The sequence below is a fragment of the Babylonia areolata genome, chromosome 23 (genome assembly GCF_041734735.1).
Source record: "Babylonia areolata isolate BAREFJ2019XMU chromosome 23, ASM4173473v1, whole genome shotgun sequence".
Lineage (NCBI taxonomy): Eukaryota > Metazoa > Mollusca > Gastropoda > Neogastropoda > Buccinidae > Babylonia > Babylonia areolata.
In genome coordinates, this window is record NC_134898.1 from 27605786 (window position 1) to 27621642 (window position 15857).

Consider the following 15857-nt stretch of genomic DNA (forward strand, 5'->3'; position numbering starts at 1 on the left):
ATTTCCTTTGTCATTCAATCAGATTTCAGGCATGCACACATACACACTCAGACAAACATGTAACATTTTACACATATGACCATTTTGTTTATTTACCCCGCCATGTACACAACCATACTACATTTTTTGGGGTATGCATGCTGGGTATGTTCTTGTTTCCATAACGCACCAAACGCTGACATGGATTACAGGATCTTTGTATTTGATCTTCTGCTTGCATATACACACAAAAGGGGTTCAGGCATTGGCAGGTCTGCACATATGCTGACCTGGGAGATCGGAAAAAATCTCCACCCTTTACCCACCAGGCGCCACCAAAATTCAAACCCGGCACCCCCATATTGAAAGTCCAACGCTTTAACCATTCGGCAATTCCACATTGTTGGGCCAGGCTGACAGTTTTATGGGTTGTGTGTGAGTGTGTTTATCCATATTGCCTGGCCAGGCTGAGACAGTGACAGTGGTGTGGGTTGTGTGTGAGTGTTTATCCACATTGTGGGGCCAGGCTGACAAGTTCCATGGGTTGTGTGTTACTGTGTTTATCCACATTGTGGGGCCAGGCTGACACAGTTGTGGGGGTGATGTTGCAGGCGTTGCGGTACATCGGCAGCAAGACGCGCATCAGGAGCTGGGGGGCCAAGCGGACCAACGAGGAGGAGGGGCGGGAAATGCTGTACAACCTTGTGCTGGCCCATGTGCCGGTCAGTTCTTCTCCTTGTCTGTGTGTGTGTTTGTGTGCGCGCACGGTCTGTGTGTGTGTGTGTGTGTGTGTGTACGTGTGTGTGTGTGTGTGTGTATGCATGTGTGTGTGTGTGTGTGTGTGCTTTTGTTTCTCTGTGTGTGTGAAAAGTAATTCAGTTATGTTGCATGCATGAGACACCTGGTGAAGGACAAGACGTTACAGGATATCACAGGATATGACACATCAGCTCATGGTATAAAACATTGGTGATATGACCAGACTAGATACGGCACGTCAGTACATGGCATAAAACATGTGGCAGCGTGACAGGACAAGATGATACATGACGAGACAAGATATGACATGTCAGGATAGGGAATAAAATGCCTAGCAACATGACGAGATATGACACATCAGGACAGTCATAAAATACCTGGTGACATGACAGGATAAGCACATGACAAAACAAGATACAACTCGTCAGAACATGGGATGGCACATCTGGAAGCATGACTTGGTAAGATACGACACATCAGGACGAGGCACAAAACGTGACAGAATGGGACAGGACCTGACGACACATCAGGACAAGGCATAAAACATGACAGGACAGGACATAAAACAGGACAGGACATGACCTGACAACACATCAGGACAAGGCATAAAACGTGACAGGACAGGACAGGACAACATATCAGGGCAAGGCATAAAGCAGGACAGGACAGGACAGGACAACATATCAGGGCAAGGCATAAAACATGTCAGAACAGGACATGACAATATATCAGGACAAGGCATAAAACATGTCAGAACAGGACAGGACATGACCTGACAACACATCAGGACAAGGCATAAAACAGAACAGGACAGGACATGACAACACATCAGGACAAGGCATAAAACATGTCAGAACAGGACAGGACAGGACATGACAACACATCAGGACAAGGCATAAAACATGTCAGAACAGGACAGGACATGACAACACATCAGGGCAAAGCATAAAACATGTCAGAACAGGGCAGGACATGACAACACATCAGGACAAGGCATAAAACATGTCAGGACAGGACAGGACATGACAACACATCAGGACAAGGCATAAAACATGACAGGACAGGACAGGACATGACAACACATCAGGACAAGGCATAAAACAGAACAGGACAGGACATGACCTGACACATCATTAAAGGACATAAAACATGACAGGACATGACAACACCCCAGGACAAGGCGTAAAACATGATAGTACAAGACATGACCTGACGTGTAATTGCACCATGCCTGTCCTCCATGTAACCTGCACTATGTGGTGTCTGCCTGTCCTCCATTCCCCTGCACCATGCGGTGTCTGTCTGTCCTCCATTCCCCTGCACCATGCGGTGTCTGTCTGTCCTCCATTCCCCTGCACCATGCGGTGTCTGTCTGTCCTTCATTCCCCTGCACCATGTGGTGTCTGTCTGTCCTCCATTCCGCTGCACCATGTGGTGTCTGTCTGGTCTCCATTCCCCTGCACTGTGTTGTATGTGTTTGTCCTCCATTCCGCTGCACCATGTGGTGTCTGTCTGTCCTCCATTCCCCTGCACCGTGTTGTATGTGTCTGTCCTCCATTTCGCTGCACCATGTGGTGTCTGTCTGTCCTCCATTCCCCTGCACCGTGTTGTATGTGTCTGTCCTCCATTCCCCTGCACCGTGTTGTATGTGTCTGTCCTCCATTCCGCTGCACCATGTGGTGTCTGTCTGTCCTCCATTCCCCTGCACCATGCGGTGTCTGTCTGTCCTCCATTCCCCTGCACCATGCGGTGTCTGTCTGTCCTCCATTCCCCTGCACCGTGCGGTGCCTACCTGTCTGTTCCCCAGGTTCCTCAGCTGAACTTCCAGGGCAAAGCCACCTACCTGGCCATCATGATCCGACGCGTCATCCTGGCCCAGAACAGTGTCATCGGGGAGGACGACAGCGACTACTACGGCAACAAGCGTCTGGAGCTGGCAGGCCAGCTTCTCTCTCTCCTGTTTGAGGATCTCTTCAAGAAGTTCAACATGGAGGTGAGGAGGCTGGGAAGGTGTTCTTCTTGTGGGCTGTAGCTTCCATGTTCACTTGTATGAACTCCCATGTTCACTCATATGTATGAGTGGACTCCAATGTGTTTTGACCGTTTTTACCCTGCCGTGTAAGCAGCCACGCCACGTTTTCTGAGGTGTGCGCAGTGGGTATGTTGTGTGTGTATGTTGCAGTGTGTTTTGATATTCTGCATGTGTATGCACACAAAGGGGCTTCAGGCACCAGCAGGTCTGCGCATCTGTTGATCTGGGAGAAAAAAATCTCCAACCTGAACCCATCAGGTGCATCAAAAGCGGGGTTCGAACTCGGGAAACTTGGGCGTCAGTCCAGTGCTCTAACCGTTCTGCCATTGCACCCGTCACATGGAAGGTATAGAGCAGACAGTGACTGAAAGTGGGTGTGACCGGACTCATCAGTGCTTCATGCACTCCCACAAGTGTTTTGTGGGAATGTGTGGTCAGCATGTGTGGTGGGATCCTTTGTGAGTCAGCAATGAAAGTTATGGTTTCAAACATTCTAAAAAATGAACAATATAGATTATAGACACACACACACACACACACACACACACACACACACACACACAAACAAACAAAAAACCCAACCCTGGAAGATACTTTAGTCAGACAGCTACAGAGTGCTGAATTGCTTCCTGTATTAAAACCTGATCCTTTGGTGATTCTTCCAGTTCTCATTCAGCTCCATCTGTCTGGAAGATTTTGCTTCATGATTTTCGTCACTATCCCTCATTTCAATCTTTTAAAACTGGTCTGAAAACAAATCTTTTTGAAAATGCTTATGAATAGACCTTTCATACCTACTCAGTTATAAGCCTTGCAAACTCTCTCTCTCTCTACCTCTGTGTGTGTGTGTGTGTGTGTGTGTGTGTGTGTGTGTGTGTAATTAAGCAACGTAATATGTGTATTCTCTGAATCTGTTCTATACTTTCATACACTAAATAATGTTCTTCTTCTTCCTTTTGTGAGTTATTGCATGTGTGTGTGTTTAATGTTTATTATAATGTGCTTTGAGCTCCCTTTAAGGAAGGAAAGCACTCAACTTTTTTTTTATTATTATTATTATTATGATACAGACAGCCTTTGACATGGTGTGTGTTGTGTGTGTTGCGTTGTGCAGCTGAGGATGGTGGCCAACAAGACCATCATCAAGGTTCGAACCCAGCAGTTTGACATCCTGCACTACTTCCGCAAAGACAGCATCACCAACGGCCTGGTCAACGCTATCTCCACCGTCAGTCCGCCTCCTCTCTCCCCCTCCCCTCATGTCTGTCTGTCTGTCTGTCAGTCTGTTTGTCTGTCGGTCTGTCTGCCTGCCTGTCTCAGTGTCTGTCTGCCTGCCTGTTTGTCTGTCTGCCTGCCTGCCTGTTTGTCTGTCTGTCTGTCTGCCTTTCTGTCTCAGTGTCTGTCTGCCTTTCTGTCTCAGTGTCTGTCTGCCTTTCTGTTTGTTTGTCTGTATGGCTGCCTGACTGCCTGCCTGTTTGTCTGTCTGTCTGTCTGCCTGCCTGTCTCAGTGTCTGTCTGCCTTTCTGTCTGTATGGCTCCCTGACTGCCTGCCTGTTTGTCTGTCTGTCTGTCTGTATGCCTTTCTGTCTGTATGGCTGCCTGACTGCCTGCCTGTTTGTCTGTCTGTCTGTCTGCCTGCCTGTCTGTCTGTCTGTCTGCCTGCCTGCTTGTTTGTGTTGTGTCATATTGGTGAAAACTCACCTGTGTCATCAGTGTTGTGTCATATTGGTGAAGACTCACCTGTGTCATCAGTGTTGTGTCATATTGGTGAAGACTCACCTGTGTCATCAGTGTTGTGTCATATTGGTGAAGACTCACCTGTGTCATCAGTGTTGTGTCATATTGGTGAAAACTCATCTGTGTCATCAGTGTTGTGTCATATTGGTGAAGACTCACCTGTGTCATCAGTGTTGTGTCGTATTGGTGAAGACTTATCTGTGTCATCAGTGTTGTGTCATATTGGTGAAGACTTATCTGTGTCATCAGTGTTGTGTCATATTGGTGAAGACTCATCTGTGTCATCAGTGTTGTGTCGTATTGGTGAAGACTCATCTGTGTCATCAGTGTTGTGTCATATTGGTGAAGACTCATCTGTGTCATCAGTGTTGTGTCATATTGGTGAAGACCCATCTGTGTCATCAGTGTTGTGTCATATTGGTGAAGACCCATCCATTCCTTCTTGTCGTTTTATCATCGATAAAGAAATTGTTCATGGTGTCCGAGTTGTGTCTTGTTGATAAGGTGTGTGTGCCATCAGTGGTGTGTTGATAAAGGAAATGTCCATACTGTCAGTGTTACGTCATGTTTGTAAAGAGATTGTCTGTGCTGTTGGTGTCATGGAATGCTGACAAAGAAGTTATTCATAGTGTCATCATCATGTTGAAAAGTTGTCCAGTGTGTCAGGTGTTGAGGGGGGGTGGGGGGAGGGATGAGGTGAGATAGGGGTGGGTGTTGTCAGTGATGTTACACTGCTTCTACAAACAGTATTATCAAATTTGTATTTTAATGTTTTTTCGGTTATGTTCCTTAGTATTATTATTATTGTTGTTGTTGTTGTTGTTATTATTATCATTATTGTTAATATTATCATCCTTATTATAATTATCATTATTTCTGTTATTATCATTCTTTTATTTTCTATTACTGTTGTAGTTGTTATTATTATGATTATTATTATCATTATGTTATTATTATCCATGGTAGTAATGATAATAATAGTAATAATAATAATGATAATGATGATATTGCTGCTGCTGATGATGATGATAAAAATAATGATGATGATGATGATGATAACCATGACAACAATAATAGCAATAATGATAATGATATCTGGATGCCTACTCATCCATCGGACATGATGGGAGAATCCAGAGATTTTTTTTTATTTATTTTTTTATTATCATCATCATCATCATCATTCTTCTTCTTCTTCTCATTATCATTATTATTTTTGTTGTTGTTATTACTATTATTATTGTCATGATTATTATTATCATTATTGTTGTTGTTGTTGTCATGGTGATGGTGGTGTGGTGTGGTGCAGGGCAACTGGACTATCAAGCGCTTCAAGATGGACCGTGGGGGCATCACACAGGTCCTGTCTCGCCTCTCCTACATCTCTGCCTTAGGCATGATGACCCGTGTCAACAGCCAGGTGACCCACTTAAACTGCTGTTTGTGTGTGTGGGGGGTGTGTGTGTGTATGTGTGTGTGTGTGTGTGGTGCATGTGTGTGTGTGTGTGTACATTTCTGGTGCATGTGTGTGTGTGTTGTGTGTGTGTATGTGTGTGTGTGTGTGGTGCATGTGTGTGTGTGTACGTTTCTGGTTCATGTGTGTGTGTGTGTTGTGTGTGTACGTGTACATGTGTGTGTCCGTGTGCATGTGTTCGTGTGTGTGCGCGCGTGTGTGTGTGTGTGTATGATGTGTGTATATGTATGTGTGTGTGTGTGTTTATTTGTTCATGCTCTGTTTGTGTGCAGGTGTGTGTGTGGGAGGGGTGCACATGTGTGTGTGTGGGGGGGGGTGGGGGGGGGGGGGAGAGTGTGTATGTGTGTGTGTGTGAGTGTGTGTGTGTGTGTGTGTGTGTGTTCATGCTCTGTGTTTGTGTGCAGGTATGTGTGTGTGAGAGGGGTGTACATGTGTGTTTGGGTGAAGTGTGTGTGTGTGTGTGTGTGTGTGTGTGTGTGCGCACACACACACACACGCATTATAATCAGATTGGTGCAGATGATACAGAAACTTAACTTACTCTAATGGTAACCATTGTAAAAGACAACTGCCATGAACTAAGAGAAAGAATTTCCCATGAGACAGTCAAACAAACAAATCCTGATTAATTTACCATATTCACGCTGTCCTACAGTTTTAAGACACAGTCATGTTGGTAGATTTGTATGATTAACCTAAATGGTATAGTATCATGTAAATGCACTGGCATGTACACATGGTGGCACGTGTGTACATGTGTGCATTATTTTATTAATTCTTTTTCAGCTCAACTCCACCACCCAACCCCTTCCAATTCCCAAACCTTCCAAAACTCAGATGCTATTCCCAGAACACCCTCCTACACAGCTCACCCTGCTGCAACCCTCCACCCCCCCACCAGCTCCCCCTGCCCCATCCTTTTATTCCCATCCATCATCTTTGTTGGAAGAGGAAGGAAAAAGGTGGCAGAGTGGTTAAGAAGTTTGTCTGCCACGACAGTGTTCATGGGGGCCTGAGTTCCATTCCCGCTCTTGCCCTTTCTCCCACGTTTGACTGGAAAATCAAACTGAGTGACTAGTCATTTGAATGAGACGATAAGCTGAGGTCCCATGAGCAGCACACTTGGAGCTTTGTAAAAGAACCCATGGCAGCTGTAAGTGTTGTCCTCTGGTAAAATTCTGCAGAAGAAATCCACTCTGAAGTGATGAGTTTAACAGCCTATGGGCAGTCTGCCCTTAAGGTCAAGTTGTTCATGGCTGTTGTCTTTCTCTGTGAAGGGTGGTGTGGTTGAGGTGTTGGTCTTGGAATGTACTCTGAAAGATACACAAATACTATATGCATGCACTCAAGGACTGACCAGCGCCATTTGGTTATGCTACTAGTCAGACATCTGCCTTGCAGATGTGTAGCGTACATGGATATGTCTGAACGCATTGAAACTGAAGCTGAAACGTCTTTGTGGAAAGGTGAAAATGAAGGAAAGAGAAGGCGAAGTGTGACGAGAAGTGTGATGGGCCATGTGTGTGTGCAGTTTGAGAAGACGCGGAAAGTGAGCGGGCCTCGCTCCCTTCAGCCTTCCCAGTGGGGCATGCTGTGTCCCTGTGATACCCCTGAGGGGGAGGTAACCCCTGTTTATGTCACCTGTGTGTTGTGCTTCACCTGACAGTGTGTCTTTTTCTTCTTCTCCTTTCTTCTGTTTTGGTGTGTGTTTTGTGACACTGTTGTTCTGTCCTGACATGACTGTTTTATAGGTAGTTCTGATGATGGTACTTGTGTAAATGCTCGGTGTGTGTGATGGTGTGTAGTTACTGCTTTTGTTATCCGTGTTAACTTAACAGTGGACGGTGTGTAGGGGTTGAAACATTAAGTGTGCTGTGTGTAGTGAATAAGATTCAGTATGTGGTGTACAGTAAGTTGTGTGACCAGTGTGAAGTAAAGAACAGTGGAACAGTGTGCAGTAAAATTCTAGTGAAGAACCTGGCCTGGATGACCCACCAGAGACCAGACGGAGAGGGGCAGCACATGATGAAGATGGTGATGGTGATGATAATCATAATGATGGTGATGATAATCATGATGATGGTGATGATGATGATAATGATGATGACGATGACCAGTTTGCGGTCTAAGGACCAACATCATTATCATGTCATGTTCAAGGCGGATCAGTGACAACACATGATGCTGATGATGATGATGATGGTAATGATGGTGATGTTTATGATGATGATAATGATGATGATGATGACCGGTGTGCCATCTGATGACCCACATTACCATGTAACGTTCAAGACAGATCAGTGACAACACATGATGATGATGGTAATGGCGATGATGATGACAGGTATGTGATGTTGATGGTAATGATAATGATGGATAATGATGATGACAAGGATGACAGGCATGTGATGATGAATAATGATAATGATGATGATGATGACAGGCATGCGGTCTGGTGAAGGACTTGGTCCTAATGACCCACATCACCACAGACCAGACGGAGAAGTGACCACACATGATGATGATGATGATGTTGATACTGACGACGATGATGATAATGATGATGATGACAGGCATGCGGTCTGGTGAAGAACCTGGTCCTAATGACCCACATCACCACAGACCAGGCAGAAAAGTAACAACACATGATGATGATGGTGGTGGTGACGATGATAACGATGTTTATTATGATGGTAATGATGATGGTAATCGTGATGATGATGACAATGAGAGGCATATGATGATGATGGTAATGATAATGATGGTGAGGATGATGATGATGACAGGCATGCGGTCTGGTGAAGAACCTGGCCCTAATGACCCACATCACCACAGACCAGACGGAGAAGAACGACCAGCTCCTCATCAGCCTGGCGTACGGGTCTGGCGTGGAGGACCTCAGAGAGCTCAGTGGGGAGGAGTTCTCTTCCCCTGACTGTCACACCGTCTTCTTCAATGGTCTGTGGCTTTGGATCCCTCTGTTGTCTCTGTCTCTGTGTCTCTGTCTCTGTCTCTCTTTCCTGTGTCAACAGTCTGTGGCTTTGGACTCCTCTGTTGTCTCGGTCTCTGTGTCTCTGTCTCTGTCTCTCTTTCCTGTGTCAATGGTCTGTGGCTTTTGATCCTTCTGTTGTCTCGGTCTCTGTGTCTCTGTCTCTGTCTCTCTTTCCTGTGTCAACGGTCTGTGGCTTCTGATCCTTCTGTTTGTCTCTCTGTCTCTGTCTGTCTTTCCTGGCTCTTTCAACGGTCTGTGGCTTCTGATTCCTCTGTAGTCCCAGTCTGTCTCTCTGTCTCTCTTTCCTGGCTCTTTCAATGGTCTGTGGCTTTGGTCTGTGGCATGACAGGCAGATGTGGTGTAGCGTACATGGATTTTGGGGAAAGTGTGATGCCTCCTAGAGACACTGACGTGATGTGGTGTAGCGTCCATGGATTTGTCCGAAAGCAATGATGCCTCCTAGAGATACTGAAATGATGTGGTGTAGCGTACATGGATTTGTCCGAAAGCAGTGATGCCTCCTAGAGATACTGAAATGGTGTGGTGTAGCGTACATGGATTTGTCCGAAAGCAATGATGCCTCCTAGAGATACTAAAACTGGTGTGGTGTAGTGTACATGGATTTGTCTGAAAGCAGTGATGCCTCCTAGAGATACTGATATGATGTGGTGTAGCATACATGGATTTGTCCGAAAGAGTGTTGCTGCCTAGAGATACTGAAATGATGTGGTGTAGCGTACATGGATTTGTCTGAAAGCAGTGTTGCTGTCTAGAGATACTGAAATGATGTGGTGTAGCGTGCATAGGTTCGTCCGAAAGCAGTGATGCCTCCTAGAGATGCTGATATGATGTGGTGTAGTGTACATGATTTGTCCGAAAGCAGTGATGCCTCCAAGAGATACTGAAATGATGTGGTGCAGCGTGCATAGGTTCGTCCAAAAGCAGTGATGCCTCCTAGAGATACTGATATGATGTGGTGTAGTGTACATGATTTGTCTGAAAGCAGTGATGCCTCCAAGAGATACTGAAATGATGTGGTGTGGCAGGTATCATCCTGGGAGTGACCAGTGGTCACGAATTCCTTGTCTCTCACTTCCGCTGGCTGCGCCGCACCGGTCGCATCAGTCGCTTCGTGTCCATCCATGTCAGGAAGTCTCTGCGCTGCATCTACATTGCTTCTGACGGGGGCCGTGTTTGCAGGTGTGTGTGTGTGTGTGTACACACATTATATGTGTGTTGTAGTAGTGGTAGTAATGATGGTAGTATAGTAGCAGTTGTAGTAGTACTAGTAGTAGTACAAGTTTTTATTTTTCCATTTTTCCACATATATTGATAGATATTTACCAGCATATGTGTGTGTGTGTGTGTGTGTGTGTGTGCATTTTCCACATATATTGATAGATTTTTACCAGCATGAGTGTGTGCATGTGTGTGTGTGTGTGTGCGTGTGTGTGCACATGCACTTGTATGTGTGTATGTGTGTGTGTGTGCACGACTGTCTCACAGACCATACATCATTGTGACGAACCAGAGACCACTGGTGACAGACAAGCACATCAAGGAGTTGTCCCAAGGCTTGAGGTGAGTGAGTGAGTTTCCTGGGTGACCAGTGTATAATGCTTTGAGTCAGTCTATGATGTGATATGAATCTCTTTTTTTTTTCTTTTTTTTTTTTTGCTGTTGTCCCATCACCTGCACCCTTTCAGTGTCATTACTCCCCACACCTCTCTTTCTGATTACCCCTTCCACTGCCACACCTGGGTTTATCTGAAGCAGTCCAAGCAGTTGTTTTGCTAATCGTGTTCGTGAGATGATTCACAAATTCAAAGAACTTTGTCTGGAAGGAGTGATGCATTTGGGGAATGATGGATGACCGAAATGAGTAAGAGTGGGAGCATGCGGAATCCATTACATTAAGATGTGCATGCATGCATGCATGCGTGTGTGTGTGTGTGTGTGTGTGTGTGTGTGTGTGTGTGTGCAATGGAGAGAGGGACAGCCAGAGAGAAGCATTGAAATTCTTGTTTCACCTGCATGTGTCAGGAGCTTTGAAGACTTCATCCAGGAAGGACTGGTGGAATATCTTGACGTGAATGAGGAGAACGACTCCTTGATCGCCATGTATGAAAACAAGATCAAACAGTGAGTAGCTTTGCAGGCACATTCTGCTATGTACAGTCACATACAAATTCTGAAGCATTCTGTCATATCCACATTCTGCTGTGTTTTATCACATACACATTCAGCTGTGTTTCCATTCACATACACATTCCTCTGTGTACAGTATGTTCCACCATATACACGTTCTGCTGTGTTCCATCCTATCCATATTCTGCTGTCTTTCATCACAGTGTTTTATCACATACACATCTGAAGTATTCCATCACATACACATTCTGCTGTGTTCCATCGCATACACATTCTGCTGTGTTCCATCACATACACATTCTGTGTTTCATCACATACACATTCTGAAGTATTCCATCACATACACATTCTGCTGTGTTCCATCACATACACATTCTGAAGTGTTCCATCATATCCACATTCTGTGTTTCATCACATACACATTCTGCTGTGTTTTATCACATACACATTCTGATATGTTCCATCAGATTCACATTCTGCTGTGTTCCATGACATACACATTCTTCTGTGTACCATCACATATACATTTTGCTGTGTACCATCACATATACCTTCTGCTGCGTTCCATCACATACACATTCTTGTGTGTTCCATCACATGCACATTCTTCTGTGTATCATCACATATACATTCTGCTGTGTTCCACACATACCCATTCTGCTGTGTTCCATCACATACACAATCTATGATCCATCACATATGCATTCTGCTATGCTCGATAACATATACATTTTTCTGTATACCATCGGATACATATTCTGCGATGTTCCATCACATGCACATTCTGCTGTGTACCATCACCTGTGGAGTCTACTATATTTCATCATATTCTTCTGAGTACTACCACATACACATTCTGCTGTGTTCTATCATGTACACGTTCCTCTGAGTAGCATCACATACATATTCTGCTGTGTTCGGTTTGTCAGGAAGAAGAGAGAGAGTTTTACATTGACAGTGAGTGCTGTGACAGTCCCTGAGTGCTAAGTCATTGACAGTGAGTGTTGTGTCAATGACAGTCCCTGAGTGTTGTGTCATTGACAGAGAGCTGTGTTAGTGACAGTCCCTGAGTGCTGTGTCATTGACAGAGGGCTGTGTCAGTGACAGTCCCTGAGTGCTGTGTCATTAACAGAGAGCTGTGTTAGTGACAGTCCCTGAGTGCTGTGTCATTGACAGAGAGCTGTGTTAGTCACAGTCCTTGAGTGCTGTGTCATTGACAGAGAGCTGTGTAGGTGACAGTCCCTGAGTGCTGTGTCATTGACAGAGAGCTGTGTTAGTGACAGTCCCTGAGTGCTGTGTCAGTGACTGTGAGTGCTTGAGTGCTGTGTCAGTGACAGTGAGTGCTGTGTCAGTGACCGTGAGTGCTGTGTCAGTGACAGTCCCTGAGTGCTGTGTCATTGACAGAGAGCTGTGTCAATGACAGTCCCTGAGTGCTGTGTCATTGACAGAGAGCTGTGTTAGTGACAGTCCCTGAGTGCTGTGTCATTGACTGTGAGTGCTTTAGTGCTGTGTCAGTGACAGTGAGTGCTGTGTCAGTGACAGTGAGTGCTGTGTCATTGTACAGTGAGTGGCGTGTCAGTGACAGTCCCTGAGTGCTGTGTCACAGTGACAGTCCCTGAGTGCTGTCTGTGTCTGTGTTGACAGGGGGACCACTCACCTGGAGATCGACCCGTTCACCATCCTAGGGGTATGCGCGGGGCTGATCCCCTTCCCCAACCACAACCAGTCCCCGCGGAACACCTACCAGTGTGCCATGGGAAAACAGGCCATGGGTACTTCTTCTCCCTTGTCTGTCTGTCTGTCTGTCTGTCTTCCTGTCTATGTATCTTTCACTACCAGTGTCCTTGTAACACTCTGTACATCTCAGGAAGATTAGTGTTATTGGTGGAAAGCTTTTTTTTCTTTTACACACATGACATTTCCCAGGAAAACAAAAGTGTCATTTACGAAATGCGTGCTGTCCCAGAAAAAAAAAACTAATGTTGTTCCAAAGATAATGACATTTCCTTGGAAAGCTTGGTGTCACTGATAAATGTATGACATTTCCTAGGAAAGCTTAGTGTCATTGATAAATGCATGACATTTCCTAGGAAAGCTTGGTGTCGTTGATAAATGCATGACATTTCCTAGGAAAGCTTGGTGTCGTTGATAAATGCATGACATGTCCTAGGAAAGCTTGGTGTTATTGAATTATGCATGACACAGGAAAACTAGAATCATTGATAACTGTGTGACCTTCTGTGTGGGGAAAATTAAAGTTATCGCTGAATGCAGGAGTCCGGGTTATGGAAACAAGAATATACCCAGCATGCACAGCCCTGAAAGCGGAGTATGGTTGACTGGATGGTGGGGTAAAAACGGCCATAAGCGTAAAAGCCCACTCGTGTACATATGAGTGAATGTGAGAGTTGCAGCCCACAAATGAAGAAGAAGAATGAAGAAGAAGAAGAAACGCCATTCATAACCATGGTGAAATGATGTTGAATTTCCGGCAATCGGCGGTGTAAGTTTTCAGCCAGTGTAGTAAACACCATTCGACGGGTGCAATAGCCGAGTGGTTAAAGCATTGGACTTTCAATCTGAAGGTCCCGGGTTCAAATCTCGGTGATGGCGTCTGGTGGGTAAAGGGTGGAGATTTTTACGATCTCCCAGGTCAGCATACCTGCAGACCAGCTAATGCCGAACCCCCTTCATGTGTATACGCAAGCAGAAGATCAAATGTGCTCGTTAAAGATTCTTTAATCCATGTCAGCATTCAGTGGGTTATGGAAACAAGAACACACCCAGCGTGCACACCCCCAAAAGCGAAGTATGGCTGACTACATGGGGGGGGGTGGGGGGGGTGTAAAAACAGTCATACACGTAAAAAGCTCACTCGTGTACACACATGTGAACGTGAGAGTTGCAGCCCATGAACGAAGAAGAAGAAGTGGTAGTGGATCCACTACCCAGCTGCGCCATAAATGTGAGTTTAGCAGTGAAAGGGTTAAAGAGGCATCACTGCGTTCGGACTAAAATCCGTATATGCTACATATACTCTACACCGCATCTGCCAAGCAGTTGCCTGACCAGCAGTGTGACAAACCCAACATGCTTTGTTAGTCAGGCCTTAATGGGAAACAAGTGATCATAAAATAAAAACATTAAAAAAAAGAAAAGAAAAAAGAAATAAAACATAAAAGTGAAAAATGATTATATATATATATATATATATAAATGGAAATGAATATGTACATAACCTATAGAAATTATGATAAAAGATTAGATAATAATAATTGTTTTGGAAATTAATGATAGAAAAAGAATAGAATAAAAAAAACAAAAAACAAAAACAAACAATATGAATAGCAACAACAACAACAATAACAATAATGATGATAATGATAAGAAGAAGAAGAAAATAATTTTAAAGAAAACGATAATAAGAATAACAACAGTAATGTTCATAGTAATAATAAAAAGAAGAAGAATAATGCTGATAATAATGATGATGATAATGATGATAATGTTCATAATGGTAATGATAATAATAATGCTAATAATGCTCATGATAATGATAATAATAATGATAGTAGTAGTGACAGGGGAATTGATGTCCCGGTTACAGGCACCATTGGCTACAACCAGCGAAACCGCATCGATACCCTCATGTACCTCATGACCTACCCTCAGGCTCCCCTGGTCAAAACAAAGGTGGGTGAAGTGTGTGTTTGTGAGTGAGTCAGTGTGTGTGCGCGTGTGTGTATGTGCGTGTGTGACTCTGTGTGTGTGTGTGTGTGTGTGTGACTGACTGACTGTGTGTGTATGTGTGTGTGTGTGTGTGTGTGTGTGTAACTGACTGTGTGACAGACTGTGTGTATGTGTTTGTGACTTTGTGTGTGTGTGCGAATGTTTGAGTGTGTGTGTGACTGACTGTGTGTGTGTGTGTGCGTGTGTGTGTGTGTATGTGTGTGTTTGTGTGACTGTGTGTGTGGGCATGTGTGTGTGTGTGCACGCATGCATGTTGTATTGGTTTTTTGCTTGGCGTGTGATGTTGATGCCTTTCATCTGGTTTGGTTTTTTTATGTGTATATATATCTTGTGTAGGCGTTTGCAGCCTTATTTTATATGCCTTTATCTCAGTTTAAAAAAAAAATTGAAATCTTTTCCTACTCCCCTTGCCATAGTGCATGTCTTCTTGTATTTTGTTTTTTTGGATAAATTATATTCCAACTCAGAAACAGGGGCAAACTCATTTGGATTACTTGGACACTTGCATTCTTGTGTGAGCCTTGAAGGCTTTCTTTTTATTGTTTTTTGTTGTTGTTTTTTTTGTTTTTTAATCATTCCAGTTTTTATTATATTCTAGTTACTATTCTGTGTTGGTCATGTGTGTGTATGTGTGCGTGTGTGTGTGCAGACGATAGAGCTGATTGACTATGACAAACTACCGGCTGGGCAGAATGCTATTGTGGCAGTGACGAGTTTCACAGGCTATGACATCGAAGATGCCCTCATCCTCAACAAGGCTTCGCTGGACAGAGGTCAGACTGCCCTGTGCTTTGATTACCTGAGTTTTCATTTGGTTTATTATTATTGTGATAAGTAGTAGTAGTGGTGGATGTGGCAGAAGATGTAGTAGTAGTAGTTATTGTGTTATTATTATTATTGTTGTTATTATTATCATTATTGTTATCATCATTGTTATTATTTTCATTATTAATTGTTTGAAAAAATAGATTGTTTTGGATTTTTTG

The 15857-nt window shown here is 44.2% G+C and overlaps 1 protein-coding gene across 1 annotated transcript in view; it reads left to right on the plus strand.

Moving 5' to 3' along the window:
* The window catches only part of LOC143297601 (DNA-directed RNA polymerase III subunit RPC2-like), a 39561-nt gene that overhangs the window by 12176 nt on the left and 11528 nt on the right, over positions 1–15857 (plus strand). The window contains exons 9-20 of the mRNA XM_076610018.1: positions 591–701; positions 2546–2731; positions 3885–3998; positions 5817–5927; positions 7513–7602; positions 8768–8939; positions 10020–10173; positions 10480–10554; positions 11017–11115; positions 12766–12893; positions 14729–14814; positions 15521–15644. Of these exons, the coding sequence (XP_076466133.1) occupies positions 591–701; positions 2546–2731; positions 3885–3998; positions 5817–5927; positions 7513–7602; positions 8768–8939; positions 10020–10173; positions 10480–10554; positions 11017–11115; positions 12766–12893; positions 14729–14814; positions 15521–15644 (1450 nt within the window). The remainder of the gene's footprint in view (positions 1–590; positions 702–2545; positions 2732–3884; positions 3999–5816; positions 5928–7512; positions 7603–8767; positions 8940–10019; positions 10174–10479; positions 10555–11016; positions 11116–12765; positions 12894–14728; positions 14815–15520; positions 15645–15857) is intronic.